This window comes from Macaca nemestrina, chromosome 4, assembly GCF_043159975.1.
Source record: "Macaca nemestrina isolate mMacNem1 chromosome 4, mMacNem.hap1, whole genome shotgun sequence".
In the NCBI taxonomy this organism is placed as follows: domain Eukaryota; kingdom Metazoa; phylum Chordata; class Mammalia; order Primates; family Cercopithecidae; genus Macaca; species Macaca nemestrina.
Genome location: NC_092128.1, coordinates 87,623,762 through 87,647,336, shown reverse-complemented (window position 1 = coordinate 87,647,336; position 23,575 = coordinate 87,623,762). Strand labels below are relative to the sequence as shown.

Sequence of the window (23,575 nt, the reverse complement as noted above, 5' to 3'; positions counted from 1 at the left end):
TAGATAAATTTAAACTCATCTAATTGCTGTTTTCTATTTTGTGCACAGTAAAGGTTTTATAGAAAAATTGTAAAGAATAATCAAATGATGAAAATGTTCAATTTTAAAACAGAATTATTTCCTTCTCTCTCTCAAAAAAAAAAAAAAAGGACTCAATCTCTTTAGCTCTTAATTATATTCCTGTAAACAGAGTAACCCTTAGGAATTTCTATTTGCTTTCTTTCTAATCTGCAAGCCTCACAGCACTCACATCAAGAACAATGGCATGCACACAGTTCTTAAATTCAGTCCGGTTTCCTTCTTCCTTTTTTTTTGTGTGTGTGCTGAACTTCAGCCAAACATTAAATTACCTTGGGAAATAAAAAGTAAAAGAGAAAGAACCACAAAGATGGTATTTAACCTCATTTTATGAGGACATTCAATCTGAATTTAGAGAAAAAGAAAAGCGCTTTGTTAGTGTGAGAAGCATGAGAACTGGAAAGAAGCACAGAATTTTTCAGACCAGCCTACTTTCTAAAGTTTGTTTTCCGGTAACTATGCTCTTGTTTCTATGCAGGTGAGGTTGTAGGTCAGGTGTGTGTGTGTGTCTATAAATCCACACCCATTTTTAACCAGAAACATCCAGAGTACATTTCTAACAAGAGCACTGGCCAAGTCAGGTAAGCAAGCAAAGTTTCCAGATTACTTAATCAGTGGTCAAGCTTTGCAATATTTAAATAATCACCTTTTGCTATATAAAAGTGAAGCTTTCAGTAAAGGCTGGGAAAGTGAAATGAATTTTTAATTTTCTTCTTTTACCGAACTGGATTTCCTTTGCTAGTTTCATAGTTTTATCTCTATTTATATTAATGGTATTAGAATAAATTGACGTCAACCACAAAAACGACTCTTTAAAAATTATTCTACAAGTATTAATAGCTCTTCTTTATAGTCTTTTAAGTCTTGTTTTATTTTAAAATATAGGTGCTTATAATATCAGTTACTTATGTTAAATTACTTTTGAAAAATAAAATACTAATGTCAGAAAATGCTAATTGACCAATGTTTATACAACCTAATTTCTGGCATATGGTTATATGCCTCCCAAATGCATTTTAAGCTGCTATAGGCCTGTAACCATGCCATATTTATCTGTGTTCCCCCAAGTATCTTAACCTTGCAACTGATTCTAAAGGACCCTCAGCAATTTACAGTGTATGTTACCAAGGAAAGCATTATTTATTCAAAATCTATAATGTACAAGTTGTACTGCTTTGTCACAGAATATATTTAATACCTATTTTATAATTTATCAATGTAAAACCAGAAAACCAAGATTTTTATTTTTTAATTAGAAAGTATTTGACAATAATACATAAATATTTGAAATTTTAAGGAAAAAAATGTTCCCACCTAACTCTAAGCTTGGCAGCTTTAAAATAGCAAAAATGATGAAGTTATGCTTTTTCTTTTTTAAAATGCAGATTCCACCTGCTTGTCTCTGTACCTAACATAGAAAAATCTTTCTAAAGTGCCCTCCAGATTGACTTTTCTTAACTCTTCTTTATATCCAAGATCCCTGGAAGAATTTTAATGAAGTTTTGGACCCTATTCCCATGGAAAAGGAACAGGCAGATAAAATTTTGCACGCAATTTCCAGGGGTTTTGAGCCTTCTGTAGCTCATCCACAGGCCTTCTAGAAGCCTGCTGGATTCAGGTTAAGATCCTGTCCTAGATGGTTACTTCAGTTCCTCCACTGCAACTCCCAACCTGTCTAACTACGGCTGCCTTTGCTGGGTTGGGTTTCATGTTCTAGAGTCAAATGTCCCTGTCCTCTACTAAAATCCACCCTTTCTTTGTTTCAGTCTTTAAAGTACAAGATGACCGAGGCCTTAAGGTACAAGATGACATTCTGAAATGTTTTATGGCTTAATAAGTTATGGAAACTTAAACTGAAATCCTTATCAGGCACCATGATCATTATTTAACAGGGTTTTTATATGCCTGGAAAGAAAGGACAGAAGAGGACGGGAGGGGAAAGGAGGGGAGAGGAGGGGAAAGGAGGCCGGGAGCTGTGGCTCACCCCTGTAATCCCAGCACTTTGAGAGGCTGAAGCAGGTGGATTATTTGAGGTCAGGAGTTTGAGACCAGCCTGGCCAACATGCTGAAACCCCGTCTCTATTAAAAATAGAAAAATTAGCCAGGTGTGGTGGTACACACCTATAACCCCAGCTACTTGGGAGACCAAGGCAGGAGACTCGCTTGGCTAAGGAAATTTTACTATTTTGGTGACAAATTCAATACTAAATAATGTAAGTCAATAGGAAAGACATCTTAAAGGAACTTTAAATAAATGTGAAGGATATCTGTATATTTATTTTATATTTTGAGGTAAAGTTTCAAAACTGCATGCGCCAACCATTTTCAAATGAGTTTTATATGCTAATGCTGTAACTAAACATCTCACAAGTATTACAGACTTCCTGTAATATATTTATCAAGTGGTTTATGACCAGATCCAGATCAGGTCCAACTTTGGACTTTAGTTTTTATCTTAATGCGCAAAGTATAAAAGACTCCCATTGAGTTAAGAATCGGTTTGAATTCTAGCTAACCAGGAGAGAATGTAATCATGGCACGTCTACGCTTCTCTATACATATGTCTAATTTATAGTAATATGACAGTATTTTATTTTTATAAAGAGCTGTATTATAAACTGAAGGGCAAAATTCTGATTAATTGTTGAAAGGATGAGAAAGGTAAGAAACTATAAAGGAACTGAAGGACAAGAATCCTCCATATTCTATTTTTCCTCTGATTTCTATTTTAAGCAATATTTGTTCATGTATAATCTTATCTTGGTATAGAGTCAAAATGTTTTGACCTACTAGATACAGGAGAATCAAAAGGCAAAGAATATTTCTGCATGCTAAAAGTCACTTTATAGTTTACAAGACATTAAAAAACATAACCTTATTTGAGTTTCATCTTGGTGGTGTGAACACTACAGGGCGATTCAGAAGCAGGCTTTGTGTGCCCTGAACCAGCTGTCTTTTAATTATACAGCACTATGCCCAGGATGCTCAGAACGTGACTTCTCACCAACTGAGCATGTATTGAGTTGATTAAGTATTTTAAAAATAAAATGTGAATGAAAGTTCTATGTGGTTGGTTATACCATGTCAAACCAAAAAAGCAGAACAGTCTGTCGTCACAGTATTGGTCCAACTCTTAGCAAATATCTTTTAATAATAGCTTGAAGCAACTCACTAGATTCTGAGAATTCCTTTCTGTCATCTAGCTTCTTCTGAGAGATTCTCTAGAAGACACGATGCTACACTCAGCTTTGGCTCTCTGCCTCTTACTCGTCGCAGTTTCTTCCAACCTTGCCATTGCAATAAAGAAGGAAAAGAGGCCTCCTCAGACACTCTCAAGAGGTGCTGTAATCTCATTTTATTTTCTAAACTCAGTCATTTGGATTGCTTTTTAAAATATCTGGTGTCTTCACTCATGGTCTAATTATAAAACAAATTCAACTAACTGAATGATTTTTGTTGTGTGTGACTTCAAAATGGATTTTTAAAAACAGAAGGAATCAGTTTATTTTAGGCAGTGAATCAAATCAACTAGCAAACAATAACATAAGTTTGCATTATCTTTTGCTGAAATAATGGAGAATTGACTTGCTGCCTATAACTTTGATAACCAGAGTCCTAGAAAATAATGATTGATTGCTATGTCATATTGGTGTCCTAATAGCAATTTAAGGTTCCTCAAAATTTGCTCCAATTCCCAGTCCTCTATTTCCCAGTCCTCCAAAAAAAATAATAATAATAATTTGGAATGATTTTATATAAGCCTTCCCAGAAAATTATACTGTACCCCAAACTCTGAGAATTTGGGGTACCCAAGTCTTTGCTATATTGACTCTGGAAGACAGTGGTTTTAGACATAATCAAGGATTGCCATTGGCTACATGTTTAGAAAACATTTCTTTTTGTATTTACTGTTTTACTTTGGCCTAAGAAACAAATACATATTCATCTGTAAAGAAACATTTTATAAAAGAAAAAATTCTCAACATTGGTTTCTATATCTCTAAGTAACAGAAGTAGGAACAGAATTATTTGTCCCCACATAGCTGTTCAAAATTATCAGTATTACCACCAAGTACTTGACTATTTGTTTGCTCCATTCACATTACTACTGCAAATAGTGGTCAAGTGCCTTGTAGTAATACTGCTAGTTTTGAATAACCATGTGGGAACAAATAATTCTGTTCCTATCTGTAATATATATATATCTCATATATATTATAATAATAACATATAAATTATATATAATATACAATAGTATACATTTGTTAAAATATATAATAAATTATATATAAATATATGCTATAGTTATAGATATATATTATATAATTTCAAATCCTAAAAGATTGACTTGCTTCCCAAGTACATTCATTTCTTAACAGATGTACTGAGTGCCAGCCAAGTGCTCATCAATGTTTACCTAAGCTAATTAACTCTACTTCAGCTTAACAAGCACACAAACTATATATACAGAAAGTCAATATATTTTTGCTAAAGAGATGAATGAAAAAGTTGAAATATTTTCCTAAACATAACTCTGTCTCTCTATATAAGCATAATTGTTGCAAAACAATGAGCTCAGTAGCCTTAAAGTGCCAAAGACTAAACTAGTTATTGCCCTTAAAGATTTTCCAGGTCTGCATTAAGCAGCACTGTGATAACTGTACCACAAAGCATCAACATTCTGTGTGCTCACTTCTAAATATTTATTTAAAACTCTTGTTGAATGTTTTGAAAAATATATTACATTTGTATGCTCTATTTTAAACAACTTAAAGGTTCTGTTATTTCAATTGATAAGAAACTAATTTAACACAGAAGATTACTGATATTAGCTGAGAACACCATTACTGAGAATTGGTTTATATTTGGCAAAGTCTTTTACCATCTATTGCTACATGGTAAACAACGGAGAGAATGAGGCTCAGAATGAATGAAGATTAAAGGTAGGGGTGAGTGGGAGGAGTTTGGATACAGTACACAGAGTAGCATATGGAGCCCCTTAGAGCACAGGGTAGCACCAGTTAAGTAGAGAAGGAAGTAAGAAGAAAAGGAAGATTAATTAGAAAAAGGTAGTAGAAGATTCAGGGAGAAAAAATACATACGCATACAGTGATCCAAGAAAATCCCAACTTCCTTTGAATCAGAATTGCTGAGTACCTAGTCCAGTGCTTGGCAGATAGTAAATACTTAATAAATATATGTTAGATAAATGAATAAAATCTCAAAAGACAAGAAAACATAGCCAGGGACAGAGATAGGGATAGAATTAGAGTAATGAGCAGAAGCCATGAGGTGCATTTAAACTGTACCAGCTTTGACCTATTGTGATTATAACAGAGTATATAAAAATTATTATAATGCAATATGGCTTTCCTACAGGGCTTCGGAGAATTTTTTGAGAATAGGGATTATATTGTCTATATTTGTCTTCCCACTGCTTTGTGGAGTAAGTGATGCAGCAGATGTTCCTTTACTGTTTGTGGAACCAAATTGAGCAGGAGCAGAGAACAGAAATTTTCCCCACTGCTAATACTCCAGCATTGAATGATATTTGCATCAGAAGAGGGAAAATTAAGCAGAGGCCTAGTCTCACTTGCTGTTTTAGAATAACTTTTACTTAACGCAAAATGTGGTGTATAGATATTGCATGTGTTCAACCAAAGTTGGAAAGAGCATCTTTCAGGATTATTACAGAGAGCAAGAGTTCCTGTTAAGATGTGGCATTAAACTAACAAGAGATGTTTTTCAATGTTAAGATTTTAAATCAGGCAAAAAAAAAAAAAAAACCCAAAAACATTGCTGGTGAGAATATAAAATGATGCAGCCACTTGAGAAAATAACCTGACAGCTCCTCAAAAACCTAAATATAGTGTTACCATTTGTTCAGCAGTTCCGCTCCTAGGTGTATACCCAAGATAAATGAAAATATATACCACTCAAAAACTTGCCTATGTATGTTCACAGTGGCATTATTCATAAAAGAGAAAAAGTGGAAACAACCCAAATATCCATTAACTGATGAACAAATAAATAAAATGTGGTATATCCATACAATGGAATAATATTTGACCATAAAAAATGAATTAAATAATAATACATGTCACTATATGGATGAACCTTAAAAAGGTTATGCTGAGTGAAAAAATCTAGTCACAAAAGCCTACATATTGTGTGATTCCATTTATATGAAAAGTCCAGCATAAGCAAATCTATAGAGACAGAAAGTAGAGTAGGGGTTTCTTAGGGCTGTGGCAGTTGAAGAAAATGGGGAGGAGGTGATAGCTAAATGGTATAGCGGGTTTTTTTGAGGAGATGAAAATGTTCTAAAATTGATTGTGATGATGGTTACACAACTTCGTGGATATACTGAAAAAAGTATACATTTTCTTTCTTTTTTTTTTTTTTTTTTTTTTTTTTTTTTTTTTTTTTGAAATGGAGTCTTGCTCTGTTACCCAGGCTGGAGTGCAGTGGTGCAATCTTGGCTCACTGCAACATCCACCTCCCAGGTTCAAGGGATTCTCTTGCCTCAGCCTCCCAAGTAGCTGGGTCTACAGGTGCATGCTACCACACCCAGCTAATTTTTGTATTTTTAGTAGAGACGGGGTTTAACCATGTTGGCTAGGCTGGTCTTGAACTCCTGACCTCAAACGATCCACCCACCTCAGCCTCGCAAAGTGCTGGGATTACAGGCATGAGCCACCACACCTGGCCAAAAGTATTCATTTTCAATAGGTGAGTTGTATTGGTGTATTAATTTTATTTCAATAAAGCTGTCACCAGAAAACAAACATGAAAAACAAACAAGCAAAAATCATGGAATCATATTTTTCAAATTATTATCATATTTACCATGATATTAAAGCCAGAAACTGTGGTCTGACAACATTTGAAATGTACGTGAAAATCTGGGCCCAAACTGACTTCCAAATATTGCTAATTTTCACATTAATTCAATCTCTCTCATTGATAGACTGAGACACTTTCTGAAAATACTCAGTAATGTTTTTGGAGGTTCTGTGCATTCTTCTCCTTGATGATCTTATTCTTTAATTGCTAATACACATTCCCAAATAATCATACCATTTCTTTAAGGCTAATGGGTTCTCTCTATATTTATTGCTTTCTGTTTTTTCTCTCCATTCTTTTGGGTGTTTCCAAAACATATGTGTTTTATTATGTCTCTCGGCCATGAAATTCCCACACAAGAATTTTTTCCATGTCAGAATTCAAAGCAAAATTCAGAATTCCTTTATTTCACAATGTATACTGACTTAGAAGAGGTCAGCATCTCTTGGGACCCAAAATAGGAGGGCATTGTAGAGTATAGCCCAAAGGATTCCTAATAATCTTACGAAGTATGCAAAGATGAACTGTTACTTTCCAAACATTCCTAAAGCCAGAGCTTTTACATTATCCAAAGATGTCCTTTCAATCAGCTCTAATCATAACAATATTTATTAAGCACTTACTGGCTTCAAGGCCATGGGCCTCAAGGTTTGAAATACAGTAGCAAAACCTCAGTACTACAACATAAAGGGAAACCACCTCCATATCTAGTGAAAATTGTGGGTCCTCTGCACCATATATCAGCCAACAGCTTAAAGGCTTAGTTAAATATCTGTAGGTAGATATCTGATTATTAGATACCCATTTCAGAGCTCGTCTCTAGTTCTGGGTTACTGCATTGATTTCTCTCTTCTATTTCAGGATGGGGAGATGACATCACTTGGGTACAAACTTATGAAGAAGGTCTCTTTTATGCTCAAAAAAGGTAACATGTCTCTCAGCTCATTTTTTTTCCTTTTATCTGTAGTAGACTCATAATAATTGTACATATTTATGGAATATAGAGTGATATGCTGATACATGTACACAATGTGTAGTGATCAAATCAGTGTAATTAGCATATGTATCACCTCAAACATTTCTTTTCTTTCTGGTGGGAACACTCAAAATCCTCTCTATTCGCTTTTTAAAAATATACAATAGACTATCGTTAACTGCATGTACCCTATAGTGCTGTAGACTACTTGAACTTATTCCTCCTATCTAGCTGTATTTTTGCATCTATTAATCAACCTCTCCTTATTCTTCCAGCTCTGAACCCTTCCCAGCTTCTAATAACCAGAGTTCTACTCTCTACTTCTATTAGTACAACTTTTTTTTAAGCTACCCTATATGAGTCAGAATTCATGGCATTTATCTTTTTATGTCTGACTTATTTCACTTAACACATCCTCCAGGCTCATTCATGCTGCTGTGAATGAGAGTATTTCATTATTTTTTATGGCTAGGTAATAGTCCACTGTGAATATGTAACACTTTTTCTTTATCCATTCATTCATTGACGTACATTTAGGTTGATTCTATAAATCTTGGCTATCGTGAATAGTAATTCAATAAATATGGAGATGCAGATATCTCTTTAATATACTGATTTTTTAAATAAATACTCAGTAGTAGGAAAGCTGGACCATATGGTAGTTATATTTTTAGTTTTTTGAGAATCCTCTATATGTTTTGCATAATGGCTGTACTAATTTACATTCCTACCAACAGTGTATAAGAATTCCCTCTTCTCTGCGTCCTCACCAGCATTTGTTATTTTTTGTCTTCTTTTTTTTTTTTTTTTTTTTTTGAGACGGAGTCTCGCTCTGTCGCCCAGGCTGGAGTGCAGTGGCCGAATCTCGGCTCACTGCAAGCTCCGCCTCCCAGGTTCACGCCATTCTCCTGCCTCAGCCTCCCGAGTAGCTGGGACTACAGGCGCCTGCCACCTCGCCCGGCTAGTTTTTTTTTTTTGTATTTTTTAGTGGAGATGGGGTTTCACCATGTTAGCCCATGTTGGGATGGTCTCGATCTCCTGACCTCGTGATCCGCCCGTCTCGGCCTCCCAAAGTGCTGGGATTACAGGCTTGAGCCACGGCGCCCGGCCTGTCTTCTTGATAATATCAATTCTAACTGTGGTGGGATAATATCTCATTGTGGTTTGATCTGCCTTCCCCTGATGATTAGAGATGTTGAGAGTTTCTTCATATCCTTGGCCATTTGTGTGTCTTCTTTTGAGAAATGTCTATTCAGATCTTTTGCCCATTTTAAAATCAAATCATTTGGGGTTTTTTGTTGCTGAGTTATTTGAGTTCCTTGTGTATTCTAGATATAAGGCCCTTGTCAAATGAATAGTTTGCAAATAATTTTCCCATTCTACAGGTTATCCCCTTATTCTTTTGTTTCCTTTACTGTTCAGATGCTTCTCAGGTGACATAGTACCATTTGTCTATTTTTGTTTTTGTTGCATTTGCTTTTGAAGTCTTACCCATACATTTTTTTGCTGGGAACAATGTCCTGAAGGTCTTCCCTTATATTTTCTTCTAGGAGTTTTATAGTTTGGGGTCTTACATTCAAGTCTTTAGTTCATTTTGAATTGATTTTTGCATATGGTGAGAGATAGGAGTCTAGTTTCATTCTTCTACATATGAATATTCACGTTTTCCAGCACTATTTATTGAAGAGGGTGTCCTTTCCCTAATGCATATTCTTGGCACCTTTGTCAAAAATCAGCTGACTTTAAATATGTGGATTTATTTCTGGGTTCTCTATTCTATTCCATTGGTCTAGGTGTCTGTTTTTATACTAATACCATGCTGTTTTGTTTACCATAGCTTTGCAGTATATTTTGAAGTCAAGTAGTATGATGCCTGCAGTTTGTTCTTTTCACTCTGTATTGCTTTGAACTATTTGGAGTCTGTTGTGGTTCTATACAAATTTTAAGATTTTTTCTTTGTTTCTGTGAAAAATGTCATTGGAATTTTGATAGAGATTACATTAAATCTGTAGATATCTTCCAGTAGTATGGTCGTTTTAGCAAAATTCATTCTTCCAATCTATGGCATGGGATGTCTTTCCACTTTTGGTGTTCTCTTCAATTTCTTTCATCAATGTTTTATAGCTTTTCTTGTAGGGATCGTTCACCTCCTTGGTTAATATATTCCTAGGAGTGTGTGTGTGTGTGTGTGTGTGTGTGTGTGTGTGTGTGAGTGCATGTATGTGTGTGTGTGGTTTTTGTTTGTTGTTTTTTTGAGATGGAGTCTCACTCTGTCGCCCAGGCTGGAGTACAGTGACGCGATCTCAGCTTGCTGCAACCTCCACCTCCCAGGTTCCAGTGATTCTCCTGCCTCAACCTCCTGAGTAGCTGGGATTACAGGCACACACCACCATGCCCAGATAATTTTTTATTAGTAGTAGAGACAGGGTTTCACCATGTTGGCCAGGCCGGTCTTGAACTCTTAATCTCAGGTGATCCGCCCACCTCAACCTCCCAAAGTGCTGGGATTGCAGGCATTAGCCACCACGCCTGGCCTTTCTGTGATTATTGTAAATAGCACTGCTTTCTTGTTTCTTTTTTTCAGCTAGTTTGTTATTGTATAGAAATGCTACTGGTTTTGTGTGTTGATTTTGTATCCTCCACTCCCCGTTAATTTTAACAGATCATATAGATACCTCAGAGAAGAATCAAAAGAAGGCATTTTAGTTTTCAAAAAGATGTCACAAGTATTTGCTCTGCTATTGTATGCCAGTGGGACTAATAGTTGCTGTTAGAATGCCTTTTATAAACGAAAGCTCTAAATACCTCTGTATTAATGAATTTATTACTCAATCAAGCTTTTGAGTATATTATATAAACAAAGTAGTATTACTTATTAGGCATTACACAGGCTTAAACAGAAAACAGGTTTAGGGCAGCAGTTCTAAGGCCTGCCTGTTTGAATATCAGAGCAATTTGAGTAGCTTTTTTAAAAATCCAAATTTATAATTAATCAGTCAAGTATTCCTTGAACGTCCATTGCTATGTGCCAGATACTGTTTTAGGCTCAATGACCAAGTATGATACTGTTTTTATTCTTAAAGGCCTACTGAGTCTTTGGGAATAAAGCTGAGAAACATATTATTAAATTAATGAAATATCTAAAGAACATTCTATTGCAATACTCTTTAAAGATGAAGAAAGATTTCAAATTAACTATTGTTTCAATATTGGACAAGTATTAGAAAAGAAAAAAGTCTACAGAAGAATCTCACTTCCAAATATCAGTGTAACAAACAAACAACATATTAGTAAGGAGCACCAGCAGAACATTTGAAAAATATACCCTGATAAATTGAGGTTTGGTCTGATAATGCCAGCGTGGTTTAGGATTAAGAAATGTACTAATTAAAATAATTTAATATTTATAAGGAGACAACCCATACAAGTATCTCTCATCTCCATAAATTCTGAAAATGCATTAATAGAATAAAACATCTATATTTGAATTTTTAAGACTTTGCATTTGACAATATTAATTTCTTTAAATTAACCCTAACAAAGAAATAGCATTCCAACAGTAGCAACAACAAAAAAAACGAACACGTTATGTTTACTGGGAAAACAAATAGAAGTGTCCCATTAAAGTGTGGATAAGACAAGTATATCTATAATCACAACAATTACTAACATTTTTCTGGAGGTACTAACTAAGGCAAGTATAGGAGGAAAAAGTAGAAAATGTAGAAAGGAAAAGTTAAAAGTATCTTTATTTGCAAATGATAATTTATATACCTGAAAAACTTTAAAAATTTAAATGTTCAGAATAACAAAAATTCTGTTGAATTAGATGGGAATACACTGATATTTAAAAATTGACTGTATTTATATATAGAAAAACACATCCAAAAAAAACTTGCAAAATACCTCATTTACAATGACAAAAAAGGAAATACTCCAGAATAAACTTGACAGAAGATGTGCAAAATCTATATGAACCTAAATACACTGAAAAGAAAAAAGAAATTTCCAAACCAATGGCAGTGCATATTATATTCTTGGATTGCAAGACTTAACATCATAAAAATGCCAATTCTCTCTATACTTAAAAAACTTTTTAAGATGATCACAATAAATTGCAATAAGATTTTTTTTAAAGATAATTCTAAAATTGAAATTAAAAAATAGACATGAGTATTTAGGATAGTTAGGAACATTCTGAAAAGAGAGCAATAAGGATTAGGCCTTAATCATTATTAAACATTTTACAAAGCAATAATAAACAGTATGTTACTTGTAAATAAACAAAACATAATAAAAGTATAGAAATAAAACTTTGAATGTAAATGGATTTGGACCTCCAGTCAAAAGACATAGAGTGACTCAATGGATTAAAAAAACAGATTCCCCCGCCCCCTGAAAAAAAAAAAAAAAACTCATAAGACCCAACTATAGGCTCAAGCGATCCTCCTGCCTCAGCCTCTCAAGTAGCTAGGACTTCAAATGTGTGCCACCACATGGGCCAATTTTTGTACTTTTGGTAGAGACAGGGTTACACTATGTTGCCCAGGCTAGTCTCAAACTCCTAAGCTCAAGCAATTCTCCCACCTTGGCCTCCCAAAATGCTGGGATTACAGGCATGAGCCACCATGCTGGGCCTCACTTCACCTTGAAGGATGCTTATTAACTGCAGTTGAAAGGATCAAAAAACATATCCTATACAAATGGAAACAAAACAAACCAAAAAAAAAGTAGCTACACTTACATCAGATAAAACAGACTTTAATGTGTCTGTTGGCTGTATGAATGTCCTCTTTTGAGAAATGTCTGTTCATATCCTTTGCCCACTTTTTGATACTGGGTATATACCCAAAGGATTATAAATTATGCTGCTATAAAGACACATGCACACGTATGTTTATTGCAGCACTATTCACAATAGCAAAGACTTGGAATCAACCCAAATGTCCATCAGTGACAGATTGGATTAAGAAAATGTGGCACATATACACCATGGAATACTATGCAGCCATCAAAAAGGATGAGTTTGCATCCTTTGTAGGGACATGGATGCAGCTGGAAACCATCATTCTTAGCAAACTATCACAAGAACAGAAGACCAAACACCGCATGATCTCACTCATAGGTGGGAACTGAACAATGAGATCACTTGGACTCAGGAAGGGGAACATCACACACCGGGGCCTATCATGGGGAGGGGGGAGGGGGGAGGGATTGCATTGGGAGTTATACCTGATGTAACGATGAGTTGATGGGTGCAGCACACCAACATGGCACAAGTATACATATGTAACAAACCTGCACGTTATGCACATGTACCCTACAACTTAAAGTATAATAAAAAAAAAAAAAAAAAAAAACAGACTTTAAGTCAAAAAATGTAAACAGAAACAAAGAAGGTCATTATATAATAACAAACAGATTAATTTACCAAGAAGGTATAACAATTATAAATATATATTCATCTAACATCACAGTACCTAAATACACATATCAGATATTAATAGATCTGAAAAGAGGGATAGATTACAACACAACAATAGTAAGGGACTTCAATACCCCACTTTCAACAATGAACAAATCATCCAAAAAGTCAATAAGGAAACATTGGACTTGAACTACACTTTAGACCAAATTGACCTATCAAACATATACAAAGCATTTAATCAAACAGCAAGAGAAGATACATTCTCAATAGCATAGGGATTATTTTTTAGAACAGATCACATGATAGACCACAAAACAAGTCTAACAAATGTAAGAAGACTGAAATTATATCAAGTATCTTTTCTGACCATCAACAGATGAATTGATAAAATATGGTATATGTACATAACAAAATACTATTTAGCCATTGGAAAGAAGGAAATTCTGAATAGCTATCCAAAGAGCCTATCTCCTTTGAAGCTCACAATTCACTTAAAATTAAAGCAGTATTTAAAAATCATTCTATATACCCAGACATTAGTCTGGGCAATGATTTTTTTTATATGACCTCAAAAACATGGGAAACAAAAGCAAAAATAGACAACTGAGATTACATCAAACTAAAAAGCTTCTGTACAGCAAAGGAGACAATAACAGAGTGAAGAAATAACCAACAGAATAGAAGACAATATGTGAAAGCCCTACATCTGAAAAGAGGCAAATATGTAAGGAACTCAACTCAATAACAAAACAAAAATGGAATTTGTGTTTTAAAAATGGACAAAACACCTGAATAGACATTTCTTAAAAGAAGACATACAGGCTGGGCGCTGTGGCTCACACCTCTAATCCCAGCACTTTGGGAGGCCAAGGTGGGCTGATCACTTGAGGTTGAGAGTCCGAGACCAGCCTGACCAACATGGAGAAACCCCATCGCTACTAAAAATTCAAAATTAGCCAGGCATGGTGGTGCATGCCTGTAATCCCAGCTACTCAGGAGGCTGAGGCAGGAAAATCACTTGAATCTGGGAGGCAGAGGTTGTGGTGAGCCGAGATCTCACCGTTGCACTCCAGCCTGGGCAACAGGAGCAAAGCTCCATCTCAAAAAAAAGGAGACAAACAAACGGCCAACAGGTAGATAAAAACAATACTTAACACCACTAATCATCAGGGAAATGCAAATTAACTCCACAATGAAATACCACCTCACTCCTTTTAGAAAGGCTATTATTCAAAAGATGAATAATAGCAAGTGTTGGCAAGAATGTGGAGAAAAGAGAACCCTTTTACACTGTTGGTGGGAATGTAAATTAGTACAGCCATTATGGAAAGCATAATGTATGGAGATTACTCAAAAAATTAAAAATAGAACTACGATATGATCCAGAAATTCCCTGCTGGGCATATATCAAAAAGATAAAATCGGTATGTCTAAGAGATATCTGCACTCCCATGTTCACTGTCATTTGCAACAACATAGAAGAACCTGGAGGACATTATGGTGAGTGAAACAAGTCAGATACAGAAAGACAAATGTCACATAATCTCACATGTGTAATCTAAAAAAGTCAAACTCATAGAAACAAAGGAAAATGGTGGTTACTAGAGTCTGGGGGTAAGGATGGGGAGTTCTTGCTCAAAGGACACATTATTCAGTTAAGTGAAATAAGTTTTAGAGATCTGTTGTACATTGTGGGAATAATAGTTAATAATAATATATTTTATACTTGAAAATTGCTGAGAGTAAATTTTAAATATTCTCACCACAAAAAATAAGTATGTGAGGTGATGCATATGTGAAATAGCTTGATTTAACCACTGCACAATATACATACATCAAAACAGCATGCCGTACACCATAAATGTATACAGCTTTTACTTGTCAAATAAATAAGTAAATAGATTATTGATAACTGACAAACTCCATAGATAAATAGATACTACAGGAAATTTTTAATACAGGATGTGGTATTTAAAATCAGGAATAGGGGAGACAGGTTACATAATAGTTAGTGTCAGAGAGAAGTTGATAGCCATCTGGGAAAAACAAATAAATTTGTATCCATATCTCACATTTATGCAAAAATAAATTAGAAAGATATAATCATGAAAATTAAATCATTAAGGTGCTAGAAGATACTACTGCAAAATTTTATTTCTTTAAATGCTTGGAATAGGGGAGAGCCAAGATTATAGTGAGGCAAGAAAGATACCTGGGATATAAAAATAAAGCCTCTAATTTTAGTCTTCTAGATGCTTCCCTGGCCTTGTGCTAGTCCTGTCTGCTAGGCTTGAGCATAACCAAAGAAAAGGAGAAGAGAAAAGAAAAAGTCTGAAAGAAATGACTAATATTTTCAATTACACGGAATTTTCTGCATAACCAAAACCTTACAGTAAACAAAGGAAAAATATTTTTTAAATGGAAAACTGCAGCACATATTACAAGGGTGGCTTTAATATACAATATGCTCCATATTAATATGAGAAAGGTCAACAAGTCAACAGAAAAAAATGAGCAAAGAATATGAAAGTTCACAGAATAGAAAAATAAGTAACGCAAATATATAAGATTGACTATTTTTTATAAGAAAGACAAACCACATTCATTTCCCTCTTTTCACCTGTTGGATTAAAAAAAATTTAAACTAATAACCAGCTTTAGTGAGAATAGCAAAAACAATTACTGCTCACACTACCAGAGAGAATATGAATTGGTACAGCTTCTATGGAGGGTATATATCAGAATTATAAATGCACACACTCTTTGACCCAGAAATTCTACTTCTGGAAATGTATTCACAAACATACCCATCTATGTGCAAAATCATTTTAAAAAAACAGCATGGTCTCTCATTTCAGGGATCTGGCATCTTCAGGAACAGTTACCTGCTTTTTAAAGGAGGTGAATTATAGTTTAATGTACTACAGGTCCTATACTATGGATGGGAACTATTACAGCTTATAATGTCAAAAACTTTTCTTAGACCAAAGGTATCTTCCACAAAGGTAACAGACTGGATGACCCATCTTTCAATGATTTTCTAGAGTGTAGAGTCATCTCTACTATTACTGCCACATCATTAGGTGTGAATAACTCAAGTCATAGAGAAAAAATTAGCCTTCTACATTAGAAAGTAGGATTATTTCCAGCTAGAAAAATAGGAAGTCTATCTTCCTTAGAACAGATTTATGGTTTAGAAAATTCAAAAGACTATCTGTCTGAAAATGAATCATGGGTAGATAAATATAAACCAGAAATTTAGCATGCACTTGCTGTGCATAAAAAGAAAACTGAAGAAGTTGAAACCTGGTAAAAAGCTCAAGTCTTAGAAAGGCAACCATAACAGGATGGATCTATTTTATTAATAACAGGTCCTCCTGGATGTGAAACAATAACTACCAAAAAATACTATCAAATAAGCATGGTATTCAAGTACAAGAGTGGATTAATCCAGTTTTACCAGACTTCCAAAAAGATGATTTCAAGGAAATGTTTCATACTGAATCAAGCTTCGGTACGTTTCCCTATCAGTCTCAGATAGCAGTTTTCAAAGTTTCTACTAAGAGCAACAAAGTATAACAAGTTACACATGCTTACTGATCCATCTGAGAGCTGATAAAAAGATAATTCTGGTTGAAGATTTACCTAACCAGTTTTATCGGGATTCTCATACTTTACATGAAGTTCTAAGGAAGTATGTGAAGATTGATCGATGTCCTCTTACATTTATAATCTCTGACAGTCTCAGTGGTGATAATAATCAAAGTTTCTTGTTTCCCAAAGAAATCTAGGAAGAGTGTTCTATCTCAAATATTAGTTTCAACCCTGTGACACCAACAATTATGATGAAATTTCTTAATCAAATAGTGAGTATAGAAGCTAACAAGAGTGGAAGAAAAATTACTGTCCCTGACAAAACTTCTCTAGAGTTGCTCTGTCAAGGACGTTCTGGTGATATGAGAAGTGCAATAAACAGCCTCCAGATTTCTTCTTCAAAAGGGGAAAACAACTTATGGCCAAGGAAAAAAAGAACGTCTTTAAAATTGAATGCTGTGCTGTCAAAATCAAAACGAGCCGGGCGCGGTGGCTCACGCCTGTAATCCCAGCACTTTGGGAGGCCGAGGCGGGCGGATCACAAGGTCAGGAGATCGAGACCACGGTGAAACCCCGTCTCTACTAAAAATACAAAAAATTAGCCGGGCGCGGTTGTGGGCGCCTGTAGTCCCAGCTACTCGGGAGGCTGAGGCAGGAGAATGGCGTGAACCCGGGAGGCGGAGCTTGCAGTGAGCCGAGATAGCGCCACTGCACTCCAGCCTGGGCGACAGAGCGAGACTCCGTCTCAAAAAAAAAAAAAAATCAAAACGAAAAAAAAAACCTGATAGGGTTTTTGAAAATCAAGAGGTCCAAGCTATTGGTGGCAAAAATGTTTCTCTGTTTCTATTCCGATCTTTGAGGAAAATCCTATACCATAAAAGAGCATCTTTAACAGAATTAGACTCACCTCAGTTGCCCTCTCATTTATAAGAATATGATCGGGATACATACTTGTTGAACCTGAGGAGGTAGTAGAAATGTCACATATGCCAGGAGACTTATTTAATTTATATCTTCACCAAAACTACATAGATTTCTTCATGAAATTGATGATATTGTGAGAGCCAGTGAATTTCTAAGTTTTGTAGATATCCTCAGTGGTGACTGGAATACACACTCTTTACTCAGGAAATATAGGACAGCTATAGCTACGAGAGGTGTGATACATTCCAACAAAGCCCGAGGATATGCTCATTGCCAAGGAGGAGGAGCAAGTTTTTGACCCTTGCACACAACCCAGTGGTTTCTAATAAATAAAAAGTATCGGAAAAATTGCCTGGCAGCAAAAGCACTTTTTCCTGACTTCTGCGCACCAGCTTTATGCCTCCAAACTCAGCTACTGTCATACCTTGCTCTACTAACCATTCCGATGAGAAATCAAGCTCAGATTTCTTTTATCCAAGATATTGGAAGGCTCCCTCTGAAGCAACACTTTGGAAGATTGAAAAAGCAACACTTTGGAAGATTGAAAATGAAAGCCCTGACTGACAAGGAACATGGAATGATCGACCCTGACAGTGGAGATGAAGCCCAGCTTAATGGAGGGCATTCTGCAGAGGAATCTCTGGGTGAACCCGCTCAGGACACAGAGCCAGAAACCTGGTCTCTTCCTCTGAGTCAGAATAGTGCCAGTGAACTGCCTGCCAGCCAGCCTCAGCCCTTTTCAGCCTAAGGAGACATGGAAGAAAACATAATAACAGAAGACCATGAGAGTGATGGGACATAGAAGCCAGCCTGCCAATCCGATTGCTACTTCACAGATTCATTTTTGTTTCATTCAGTGGTACTTCAGCAGAGTTAATATGCTTCTCTGATGAATTACACAACAGTTTGTTAATTCTCCATTCTCGTAGTATTTCATCTCGAGAAACTAACTATTCTGTCATCTTGAAGTAAATAGAAGATCAAGCCTTCCAATAATCTCTGAATGTTTTGCTGTAGGATCTATTAAATCTGTGAGTGGTTGAAGATCAAGCCTTCAAATAATCTCTGAATGTTTTTCTGTAGGATTTATTAAATCTATGAGTGGTTTAAGGAGAGGTCAGTGTGTATAAAGTGTGTTTGAACATTATGCCAAATATCAAAATATGAAGGACTAATTCAGAATGCAAAAATGTTACGGCGGGTTGTAAATATGAACTATATAAGAGTTTAGTATGCAATTATGAGTGTAAAGAAACTGTGCCTTAAAAAGAACCAGCATGTTTACCAAATAAGTGTACAAATGTAAATGTTTAGGAACAATCTAAATACAAGAGATTGGAAACAATTTAAATATCCATCTTTGGGGGGACTAATAAGATAAAATATATTCATATAATAGAATATAATATAAAAGAATAGTGGCATAACTAAGATATATGTTATATTTTAAAAGCAAAATGTAGATACTTGTGTGCTAGTATTTTTGTTTTTTAGAAAGAAATACATGCACATAAATATGAACATGCATCTGGGTATATACTATATATATATACATATAGATTTTCAGTTATATGACCTGAAAACCTCTGGGAGAAAATATAAAGAAAAGTAATACAGCATAGTTATAGAAGTCAGCAGTAGGAGGAAGAATTTTTATCTTTTTCACTTTTTTATGGTTAAAATCAAAATGACCCCCCAAAAATGTATTAACTAGGAAACTTCCACTTATGTTGTCTGTACATTCTACAATGTGCCAGAATGAAAGGATATGAAAATAGCCAAATATTAACAGCTTTTTTGTAAAACTTTTTTAACAACTACATTTAAGTCTTTGACTTTCCTGAAATCTTACACTAAGTGTTCATTGGAAATGAATACATTGTTCATAATATCCCTTTATCTCTGGATACACGATTGATTTTCTCTAACTGCACTATAGAGTACATAAGAATTACCTAATAAGCTTATTAAACTACAGATGCCTGAAACCACCCCTCACCCCAAAGATTCTGATTGAGTGGGTCTGGGATGAAGCCTTTGGTTTTTTGTTTGTTTGAGACAGAGTCTCGCTATGTCGCCCAGGCTGAAGTGCAGTGGTGCTATCTTGGCTCACTGCAACCTCACCTCCTGGGTTCAAGTGATTCTCATATCTCAGCCTCCAGAGCAGCTGGGACTATAGGCTCACGCCACCACGCCCAGCTAATTTTGGAATGGAGCCTTTGCTAATTTTGGAATGGAGCCTTTGAATTTAAGTTCCTAATAAGCTACCTAGTGATACTGATACTGTCAGTTCTGGGGCCACAAATAGAGTAACACTGCTATTGACTACAGTGCTATGATTTGTAAATCTGAGTTACTACTGTAAGTCTTATTGAAACTAATAAAACTTCAAATCTAACTCCACTGTATGTTTTGACTCAAAGTTAATCATTTGACTTAATTCCATACTTTCTTTGTTTAGTAAGAAGCCATTAATGGTTATTCATCACCTGGAAGACTGTCAATACTCCCAAGGTAATTTTAGTCCCTGAGCTCTTATTATAATACATAATATTTCCAATATAAAATAGGAAAAGTGACCTGGTAATAATAGCTAAGAAGGCACTCAGCAAATCTCATTAAAAAAAAAAAATTAGACAACTGCCAGAGTACCATCATTTTATTAAAGTGCTTAAAGACCACAATGATTGTTACCAATCTACTGAATATTTCTATTATATCCCCTTAGAAATTAGATATTCCTCTTCTTCCCATGAAAAGAGAGGGGTGAGCTGAGAGGGTGGAGAAACACTGAAAGAAAAAAGTTGTTGTCTTAACCAATGAGTCAATGAGTTACATAAAATTATAAAACTAGTGTCTTCACTGTGATTATCCTTTGATGTCTCCTTGAACAGACTGTCCCTCATTGCAAAGTGGCAATAGGCCAATGAACTATTAATATTTACACTTGAGTTATATATGCAAACAAATGCTAAATATTAGCTTTATTTTGCTATGCTACATTAAAGTTCTCTTGATCCTTAAAACTAACTGACAATTTTGTTTTCCCCTATAGCACTAAAACAAGTATTTTCCCAAAATGAAGAAATACAAGAAATGGCTCAGAATAAGTTCATCATGCTAAACCTTATGGTACATAAACTTTATGATGTTTTCTTAATATTATAATTTCATGGAAAATTTGAATCCCTTTTTTCTTTTTTTCTTTTTCTTTTTCTTTTTTTTTTTTTTTTAGATGGAGTCTCGCTCTGTCGCCCAGGCTGGAGTGCAGTGGTGCGATCTGGGTTCACAGCAACTTCAGCCTCCCTGGTTCAAGTTATTCTCCTGTCTCAGCCTCCCGAGTAGCTGGGACTACAGGCACCTGCCACCATGCCCAGCTAATTTTTGTATTTTTAGGAAAGATGGGGTTTCACCTTGTTGGTTAGGCTGGTCTCAAACTCCTGACCTCAGGTGATCCACCCACCTCAGTCTCCCAAAATGCTGGGATTACAGGCATGAGCCACCGCACCCGGCCTCCTTTTTTTCTATTTTTAAAGCACAAAGAGCTAAATGTTGGTTAATAGAGGAAGTTATGTGGAATTATAAAAGGCCAAAATAGAATTTACTGACAGTCTAGTTCACACAAAATCATCTTGAAACTATCAAAAACAAATGAATCCAATAACATTGTTTTTTTTTTCTTCTGCTAGCATGAAACCACTGATAAGAATTTATCACCTGATGGGCAATATGTGCCTAGAATCATGTTTGTAGGTATGTATGTGATCTCATTTCATCGGATCTACAAAATTAGTAGAAGTCAGCATTCTTGCTTTTATTTTTAAATGCTGGTTCAAGTACTATTCTTTTTAAAGAGAAGTCATTTCTAATCCAATCAATATCAGCTCTTGTCAGTTCTACAACCAAAATCCACTATCTCTGCAATTTGAAAATTTTAAATATTTTTTCAAAGCACGTATGCTATTAAATCTATATCCCAATGTACTTTCAATACACTGCCCCAGACTAGATTGACAGAGATCTATGACACACTAAAAGGAGAATTCAGGTTAATTCATCATGAACCGACATGTATGAAAACTAATTTTGCTTATAAATTTGCTTGACATTTGTTTTAGATTAAGAAATAAAAATGATTTTAAGAACATTTTATGGATGTAGCCAGAGGCCATTATCCTAAGCAAATTAACACAGAAACAGAAAACCAAATAGTGCATGTTCACACGTATAAATAGGAGCTAAACACTGGTTACACATGGACATAAAGAGGAGAACAATAGACAACAGGAACTCCAACACAAGGGAAGGAGGGATGGGGCCAAAGGGTGAAAAACTAACTGTTGGGTACTATGTTCAATATTTGGGTGTTGGGTTCAGTTGAAGCCCAAACTTCACCATCACACAATATATCTATGTAGCAAATTTGCACACATAACCCCCAAATATAAAATAATAATAATAAAATTTTTACAAGAGCGAAAAAAAAGAACATGCTAAATTATACTTTACTGACTCGGTTTTTTTCTTGACAGACCCTTCTTTAACAGTCAGAGCTGATATAGCTGGAAGATACTCTAACAGATTGTACACATATGAACCTCAGGATTTACCCCTATGTAAGTATTCACAAACGATCTGAAACAGTGGTCATAGCTGACCCCTGACTGTTAGTTAAGGGACAATGATGCCCTACATCAGTGCTTCTCCACAAACAGTGCTATCTACACACCAGAATCACTGAGGCTAGTGGTGGTGTTTAAAACGCCAACTTCTGGCTCCCACCAAAATCAGAATTTTGGGGGTAGCTCAGAATCTATTTTAACAGGGATGCCTAAGGGCTTTTATGATTACTAAATTCTGAGATCACTAAAAAGAATATAGTACACATTAAAATGACAGAAACTTGAGAGAGTCCATTCTCCTAGTATCAAAGATCTCATGTGATTTCCTCAAATGATAGTAAAATCATTTCATCTTTCTTTAATGCCTATAAGCAAGGAGGTACAGTCTTACTTAGGACTTTAATCCTCTCTTTTTTTTTTTTTTTTTTTTTCGTAGAGACAGGGTCTTAGTCTATTTCCCAGGCTGTTCTCAAACTCCTGGCCTTAAGTGATCCTCCCACCTCAGCCTCCCAAAATGCTGGGATTAGAAGCATGACCTACCATGCCTGGCCAAATCTATTTTTTACAACATTCATTGTCAACCACATTTAGTAAGACAACTGTGCCTGTAAGATCTGGCAATACTAATACAAAATGATCCATTAAAAAATAAAAGAGGTATTCCTCAAAACCCCTCTAATGAAATTATTCAACATAAAGTTGACCAACCAGCTCTCAATGGTCTAATCCCTAAATTTACATGTACACTTTTAGCATATTCCTTAATGTCACAGATGAATTCTCAAGTTTTCAAAGCTATTGGGTCAATTTCAGGTTCTAGAGTTAATAGATCATAGCATTTATACTTTCATTTGTTAATAGCATAATATATATTAACTCTTATTTCAGTGATAGAAAACATGAAGAAAGCATTAAGACTTATTCAATCAGAGTTATAAGGGATGATGGAAAAATGCCTTCACTTCGAAGAAGTCAAATTGAATGAAGAAAACCTCTGGCACATTGACAAATATTAAATGTGCAAGTATATAGATTTTGTAATATTACTGTTTAGTTTTTTAATGTGTTTGCAATAGTCCTATTAAAATGAATGTTTTTTAAATCTGA

General features: G+C 35.2%; 1 protein-coding gene and 1 pseudogene across 2 annotated transcripts; both read left to right on the top strand.

Moving 5' to 3' along the window:
- The first annotated feature begins 525 nt into the window (after nt 1–525).
- Nucleotides 526–23,575, top strand: LOC105475633 (anterior gradient 3, protein disulphide isomerase family member). 2 transcript variants are annotated; one of them, XM_011731058.3, is made up of 9 exons: nt 592–659; nt 1,845–1,876; nt 3,282–3,417; nt 7,786–7,849; nt 20,308–20,360; nt 20,902–20,978; nt 21,536–21,599; nt 22,379–22,462; nt 23,357–23,575. In XM_011731058.3, the coding sequence occupies exons 3-9, from the start codon at nt 3,312–3,314 to the stop codon at nt 23,404–23,406; spliced, it is 498 nt and encodes a 165-aa protein (XP_011729360.1). In that variant the 5' UTR covers nt 592–659; nt 1,845–1,876; nt 3,282–3,311; the 3' UTR covers nt 23,407–23,575. The 2 variants fall into 2 exon arrangements, with proteins under 2 accessions (XP_011729361.1, XP_011729360.1); XM_011731059.2 differs by lacking the exon at nt 1,845–1,876 and having other exon boundaries at nt 526–659.
- On the top strand, nt 8,886–20,294 carry LOC105475631 (cell cycle checkpoint protein RAD17-like; annotated as a pseudogene).

Bases quoted from the DNA above. Each gene is read 5' to 3' on its own strand.
- LOC105475633 (XM_011731059.2), top strand. From the start codon at position 3,312: ATGCTACACTCAGCTTTGGCTCTCTGCCTCTTACTCGTCGCAGTTTCT. The intron at 20,979-21,535 runs GTACATAAACTT...TTCTTCTGCTAG, and splicing joins TCATCATGCTAAACCTTATG to CATGAAACCACTGATAAGAA. The intron at 21,600-22,378 runs GTATGTATGTGA...TTTTCTTGACAG, and splicing joins GCCTAGAATCATGTTTGTAG to ACCCTTCTTTAACAGTCAGA.